General features: G+C 34.5%; 1 protein-coding gene across 4 annotated transcripts in view; it reads left to right on the top strand.

Annotated features, from left to right (window-relative positions):
- Positions 1 to 912: 912 nt before the first annotated feature.
- Positions 913 to 7,980, top strand: part of LOC117104507 — a 19,335-nt gene continuing 12,267 nt past the window's right edge. For 2 of the 4 annotated variants that reach the window (XM_033245363.1, XM_033245359.1), the window contains exon 1: positions 7,386 to 7,850. In XM_033245363.1, coding sequence (XP_033101254.1) covers positions 7,710 to 7,850 — 141 coding nt within the window. In that variant the 5' untranslated portion in view covers positions 7,386 to 7,709. Of the gene's footprint in view, positions 1,186 to 7,384; positions 7,851 to 7,980 lie in introns of those variants that run through there. The other 2 variants (XM_033245360.1, XM_033245358.1) reach the window with 2 other exon arrangements.

Here is a 7,980-nt window from a genome sequence, read left to right as displayed (position 1 = left end):
ATTAAGAGATAAATTTTAAACTGTCTTGCGGTTATACTAAAGGCTTTAAGTATATACATTTTTAACGAAAAAGTATATGCACTACATAACGATATATAAATTTTAAACGAAAAATTATATATACATACAATAATAATAATGATTAATACGGAATCTGATATTATGGATGATAACTTCTAACGTACATTTAAGACATATTGTCGTCGTATTGCAAAATTATATAAATGTTATATAAATTTTAAAAGAAAATATATATGCATGTATAAAATAATAATAATAATAATAATAATAATAATAATAATAATAATAATAACGATTAACACAGAATTTGATAATATGGATGAACTTCTAACGAACATCTGCTCAAAGATATATTCTCGTTGTATTACAAAATTCGAGCCACCCCTACCCCCTTTCCCCCCCTCTCCACATACAACTTCAACATACAAACAACATAAAAACTAAAAGCAATGAGTTTCTTGACGACAGTGTTTACTTTTTTAGACTTTAAGTATTGATTTCTTAACACTGAAAACAGTCACCATAACGACCATCACTAAGCGTCGATGCAATATCATCGACTTTGGAATTGGACTACTCCACTATAATATTATGTAACAACATTATTTAAGTTATTGATATTAAAGTGTATTATTATTATATCAAAAGCGCTTTCATAGCAATTCTAAGGCATCAATTTTATAAGATATCTGTATATAAGAATACTATGAAAAATGATGTACCGTGTATATTTTGATAGGCTTAGAAATCTTACATATTATCTTCTATACCCCTTCATAAAAAGTAGTAGCTTTCCCCCCAAATAGTCGAATGTCTCTAGCAACCGTAAATATGCAGTTCTGATGGTGCATATAAAAGAATTCATGTATGGAAATATCAACATAAGAGCAAGTATCAAACCAGGAGGAGTCTGCGATCGTGGAAACAAGAGTAAGACACGCTAAAATCAAATCGTAGAGCCTAAAGAAAGTTTCTCCAAAGGGACTGTTAAAAATAAACTTTCCTGTGATATATCCTAAGCAGTTAATATTAAATTCGTTGAAAGTTTTCTGCTCTCATTTCATCGCCAGAACAAAGTTTGTTTAAAAGATGTCCTTTGAATTGGTTGGTATTTTACCCGGTCCAGTTCATAACATTCGTTCAAACAATCCACATCCAAGAGTGGTAAGTATCTTATATCTTAATTTAAATTACTAATGGCCTTTTAACTTTATATTACAGATAAGGAAAACAAGAAAACGCACAGGTACACCGATGTCATTATTATATAGAAAAATGAGAGTCTATAAAGATACCTATAAAAACAAATAAGGTAAATGAACAAAACTAGATAAGGAACAAAAGTTATAAATTTACCAAGCATCCCTTCAACAAAAAGGTTCGCAATAGTGTAAAAAGTGGCGGTTTTTGTACACAGGGTGAGAAAAATCGGTAATGTTACCGATTCTAGCAAGGTGGATTTATTCCAACATTTAGTTTTAGTGAGTGTTTATTCGAGAAATATATATTAACGTTCAGACGGCGTTTGTTCCAAGGGACGATTATTTTGGTCTAGAGCTGTATTCAAACACTGACTTATTAATAAGTCCATGATTTGAATAAATACTGTCAACAAACAAATTGTGCGTCTTTATGTCTGTTTAACGTTGAAGTCAGATCTAACATTTTCTATTCAGTCTGACAGACATAAAATGATAGTCCAGACTTCATCTAGGCTACGTTCATCCACTGCTGGATGAAGCCCTCCTGAAGCAATTTCCATTTCTTTCTGTCTTCTGCCGATCTATTCCATGATGTTGTTCCCATATATGAGGTTAGTTCGTCTTTCCATCTTCTTATCTGCCTTCCTCTCCTTCTCTTTCCTGTCCGTGGTTGCCATTCCGTTAGTCTCTTGGTCCATTTGTTGTCCTGAATTCTTGATTGTCCAGACTTAGTACCATTCAAATAATATTTGATATGCCCAGTTGGGCCTCATGGAAATGTGCAATGCAAAACTTTTTTTTTTTTTTTTTTTTTGTACCTGCTACAAAAAATACGCATATAACATAATAGCATACAAAAATATGTTGCAATTTGTAGAGGTTGAGCATTTTTCATTATATACCATATTGACTGAACTTAAATATCAAACTTACACCTATTCTTGAACCAGTTCAACAAAAAATTGTAAAGACGAGATTTTATATCGAATTCATAACAATTTTTCGAAATAATTATATATTTGGGGTTATAGGTTTGCTATATGAATTGTCAGCACTGATCAATGCAAATCTCTATGTTACATCATTCACAATGACCACACCCGAGTGCTTTGAGACTTGGGTATATACTAGGCCTACATTACAATCTTTTATTCGTGTATTCTCTTCAGTTTGTGTTAATATTTGGTGTACTGTGAGTCGGTTATGTTATCAATATCCGTATGGCAGTATATGACCACTATCTGCCACTTCATCAAATTCAAGATTGTGTTAAGATGTAGATCAACAAAGGTGCGAGTGTTATTTGATTACATATTACATTGTAAAGTTATCAGAACCGACAGGCACTGCTTATTGCATGACCTACTAGTTATTAAATTCAATTATTACCGATTGAAGTATATTTGAATGGCGTTAGTGTATAAAATCAAGGAAACTGTTAAACTGCCTTGATAAAACACGCAATGTATTTGATAAATAATTTCCGCCAACAAATATCATCAACACAAATTTAAAATACCAAGATATATATATACTTCTAGATGGCCCGGAAATGGCACTCCCATATTTAAATTTGAATGTAATTTTCTTTTCTTCTCAATTTTTTGTAAATAATTTATAAATAATTTTTAAAAATGGGGGCGGGGGGAGGGGCGGGCCGGTCTGGCCCGTCCTGGCCTCCTTAAACCCGCCACTGGTGGTAGTAGTAGTAGTTGTTGTTGATGTAGTAGTTGTTGTAGAGCAGCAGCAGCAAGAGAGTCAACATCAACGGGAGTATTTATGTCCAATGAAAAGCACTTTCTATTACTATATTGAATAGAGCAAATTATTTGAAATGCTGCGACCTGTAACCAAGTAACGTTACGCATGTACAATTATGAAAATTAAAATTGTCTACAATTCTGGTTATCATTGTTCAGAATAATAGTTTCAGGTTTCGATTGGTTTCCTTTATCGTATTCACAATGAGTATGGGTTTGGTTTCTTGCCTTCATCGCATACTGAATCATTTCGTATTGATACTAACCTTTTACTGTACTGCAATTAACACCAGGGTTGTCATGATCGAATCTAACAACCTCTTGTGTTTTCATTTGTATAACCATAACAATATCCATTTTCCACATCAACTTACGAGACCAATTCAATCAAAAAGATATCATAATAATGTAATGTATTCGCACTCAAAGCACTGAGGTCTGGACCTCGTACAATATCTTGCTTCTCCCCTAAGGGTCTCTTTGTGTCTGAGCTACCCGGCAAACCGCGGTACCATGGCCTAGGGACTGTATGAGCCAGTACACCTAGGTAACTCTGGGGCTACCCCCCCCCCCTCCGTCGGGTCGGGGAGAAAAAGCACAATTTGACGGGGAGTCGATTAAGTAAGCCTTTGAAACCCCTAAACTGTCACAATTTTCAAGGGCTTCGCCCCCTGGACCACTTTCGAAACCTTTTAATCGAAGCTCGACCACGCCCACTTTGCTTTCTTCGGGGAAATCTGACCCCTCTTTGGGAGCATCGGCCTCCCCCTCCCGTCTGGCAAGTCCTGGCGCCACCCCTGAGGTAACCCCTTCCTCGTCTCGAAAGATGTAGGCCTACTTGGTTCTTTTAAAGTGCACACGAGCCAAATTGTGTACACTGTGGCCTACTGTTTATAGTCTTTATCCGAGAAGACTGGTTCCACCACCAGAACCATGGGCGAGCGTGCCGTTCGAACCAGCGCCGATATTAGGCCCTATGGATGTTGCGGCGCCCCTGTTTAACCGCTCGGCAATTCGACTTGCATAATAAAGTGTGTTATTACTGCGAACATGGTGCTACTACAATGATAATTTATACAAATAACGTTGTATTAGCGTAAACAGATTCGACCGGATATTTCTATCAAGAATCCAAAGCGAGTTTACGTAAATAAGTTAAAATATAATAAAAAAAAAATTGTTATTTAAAATAACAGGCTTAGATACTAAATATATTAAATGCATATGTGAAGAAAGTATAATATTAGATAAACTTATAATGATCTCCAAAGATACAACTCATACATTCACATTATATTAAAGTTCAGCAAATCTGGTAGAATGGTTGTCACACTCAAAAACAGTAAGCGCCACAAAAACTCGTTCCTCTCCAGTGCAATAAGGCTTTACAATCATAACTACCCAAGATAAATAAGATAAATAATAATAATAATCGCATAATAATAATAATAATAATAATCGCATAATAATAATAATAATAATCGCATAATAATAATAATAATAATAATAATAATAATCGCATAATAATAATAATAATAATCGCATAATAATAATAATAATAACAATAATAATAATAACTATCATTATTATTATTATTATTATTATTTTAATAATAATAATAATAATAATAGGCTTCAATTTATAATAATCAATACAGTATTATGTTGAATATCGTTCATTATACCTAAAGTATTTCAATACAACTGTTTTAGCCTTTTCTGCCTTCACCGTTTATCTTCAAAATGTTGTTGGGGTGGGGGCTGTCAATCTGGAGCGGCCCATTATTAGGGGACCCATGCCATTTTTGAGGACCCATGATAGTAATTATTATTTTTGAAAAAATATTAAAAACAAAATTCTACCGGCACTTTCTATGGGCTTCTGGTTAGCTTGGGCCCCATGGATCTTTTCCCCTGCCCCCCTCTCATGAGATTGTGATAAATATAGTATCTCGCATAACGGTTCATTAGGTGATTCGATAATAGATCAATTTCAGTAATTACTCGGGGTAATTTTGACATTCTTGGTTGGTGTTTGTGTCGATCAGGCGTTAAAATCAATACAATCCGTTTAAGAGTCGAGATCAACACTGTGGATATGTCAATATAACTCATCGATGTTAACATGTGTCTAGAGTTACATAAACACGGTTGAATAGCACTTTCGTCTGACAAAGTCAATTATTTAGAGTTCATTCCTCCTTGTTCAGTAGGCTTATGACATAAATTAAGTATATTATTAATCAGATGTTTGCTACATCAAGTATTTCAGTGGGGATGCTGTAAGAGGTCCATTTGATTATCATGCTCACCCTCCTATCCGACATCGGATCCAAACAGTGGTTGAGCCAGGAATTGATCGACGATGTCCCCAGCTTGGGGAGGGTCGATTCCCCGACGGCAGCGTAGATGGGGATAAAGGCCGATCCTAGCTTCTCAGAGGGGGTCCAGAGGAAAGGCATGGGAAGCTCCAACAATTTTAGAGTCTTATAATAGACCTATGTAAAAATGACAAAGATTTGTTTTCTCTCGGACGAATTGTGTTTAGTTCAAGCTCCCCCGCCTAGGTGGCCTTTATGGCCCCATCGTCCCCAGACATTTGAAGTTGTATAAAGAATAGCCATTGCCTATAATTGTATTTTAGGTGAATAGTTCAATCGATATTACCAAATTATCCCAGAAAATGATCAGATAAATCAATCAATTATAATATGTTAAGGTTCATTGTCATTATTTCATGCCAGGCCATCGAGGTAATATCAAGGACATATGTCACCCTTACATCGATCGTGTAGAGCCTAGACAATTCGCATTCTTCATTATTATTTTATTACTTGTCCTTAGCCTCTGTTCCATGCTTACAACACACAATTATTTATATATTCATTATATAGGCCTATCCATTACAATAAAACAGCATAAAATTTAATATTGCCGTAACAGACTAAAATGGAGATAATATGGCTATACTATATGTTGTGGACAGACGAGAGTAGCTGGACCGTTTTACCGGCCAGCTCAGATACGAAGGAACCCTTAGGGAGAAGAAAGATACTCTCTGAGCTACCTTAGTCCACGCTTTACTTTGAGCGCATGATCTTCATGAAATAGCGCTATATAAATGATGTTATGTATGTATATTATGCAGGTATCATAACATAATATTGCATACCTCTAGCTCTATAATACGTTAGTCATATCAAGCCAGACCTTATAATAGATACAACACAAAATAATAAATCATAGTTATAAAAGAAAATTCAAAACAAGTTTACAAAAGGTAAGAGTAACAAGCCAAACCTATAATAATAATATATTCATTTCCTTCAATAAAACATCAAGAGTACAAACATATATACAGAGGAGGGGGATCAGACAAAGGAGGAACAAGAACAATATAATGTCCATAATTAATTGATATTTTATATGTATTTTTTCCTGTAATGATGTTTTTGTGTTGTTTTGATGTTTTTTTTTCTTAAAATCTGCAGTGTACAAAAAACAATTTTCTAAAGTATCTTTATTATATATTGGACAAATAATATGCTGTGGATTACCAGTGCATTCACAATCTGACCAAAAAACGAAACTATAATGAAAAAAATGTTTAACATATAAATTCATAAAAATTCACATAGAATTCTGTAATCACTAATGATTAAGCTAATATACAATTCTAATCAAAGATAATAACATGCCTCCATTAGAACTATTATCTGCAATAATAAACGGTTAATTTAGATTAATGCCTGTGTTGTCATGGCGATTCCACACGCTCATAAGGCATCATTGTAACTGTTGTCAAGTTTGTTCTTATTTGTCAATGATATATTGATGGGAGTTGTGTAAACAATAAATATTACAAGTTTTCTCTTAAAGTCATCAATTATTTAATACTTTTAGAAGAATATATTTGTCAAACGTCCCCAGGCAGTCCTACGTCACACAAGCTTGTTGTACTAGACATATCCTAAGCTAGATTCACAAAAGAAAATATATTTAAATAAATATATAAAATAGACTAATAAACATATTAATATTGCTTTATTATAATCATTTTTATATTTTACATAACACATGTTTTCTTGATTTGTTTGATGATGCAACGTTAGTATAACTGAAATGAAAATTATATAATTTCTCATAAATTGCACAGTAAATAGTTAACTATATTATGTTTAAGTTATGGCGTGTTAATCCATGTATTTGAACTAACTGGAAGATTGACAACACACCGCCTGTAATCTATCTGCTTACTGTCAACTTGCGTCTCATTCACAAAGCATGGCACGGGCTAACAAAAAAGGATTATTGAGCATATCAATAAGTTTTTATCCCTCCACTGTCATGCTCTTTTGTGCTTTTTCCTCTGTTCGATCGTCGTGTGGTCGCTAACTAGTTTTGTTGGCACTTGCACCAATGCTTGGCAACGCTGAGCACCCTTCAGAGGCACGGGACTGAAGTAGTCACTTACTCGGACCCATGGAAAACCATATGAATGTGGTTCTTTATCTTTTACAGAACTTGTAGGAGCTTGATTGACTTGTGATATATTGTACATGTAAATTAGCTTCAAAAATCGTGAATTCCGCAGATTTTTGTGTGTATTCGTCTTCAAAGTGTTGTTGTTAGACTTTGGATTCCATGCGGTTTAAGTGAAAAACTATATTGAGGAATTTTAACCCTCGTACTGTACGTAACAGTTTTGCGTAAAGGCTCATTTAAAAATGCCCCAAGCAAGTATTTTGAAGAAGAGGGCGTCAATGGCAACGCACTATCGGCAGTGTTACCAGACTAAAAAGTCTGGGAAATTGGTGCAGATGAAACCGTCAGATCGACTCCGACGTAACAACCCTCATCCAAGGCCGGTAGGTTGATTCACACATTAGTAATTTTCAGGGGTTTGATTATTGCAATCAGTTCGCCTAACTGCCTTAATTTACTCCATAAGCCAAGGCCTAAATTTTATTAAATCTAAAATTATTGCACTTTTCTTCC

This window comes from Anneissia japonica, unplaced genomic scaffold (assembly GCF_011630105.1).
Source record: "Anneissia japonica isolate Jap-2015-1 unplaced genomic scaffold, ASM1163010v1 scaffold287600_len331809_cov165, whole genome shotgun sequence".
NCBI lineage: Eukaryota > Metazoa > Echinodermata > Crinoidea > Comatulida > Comatulidae > Anneissia > Anneissia japonica.
Note: the sequence above shows the minus strand (reverse complement) of the source record. Positions and strands in the feature narration are given on the sequence as shown.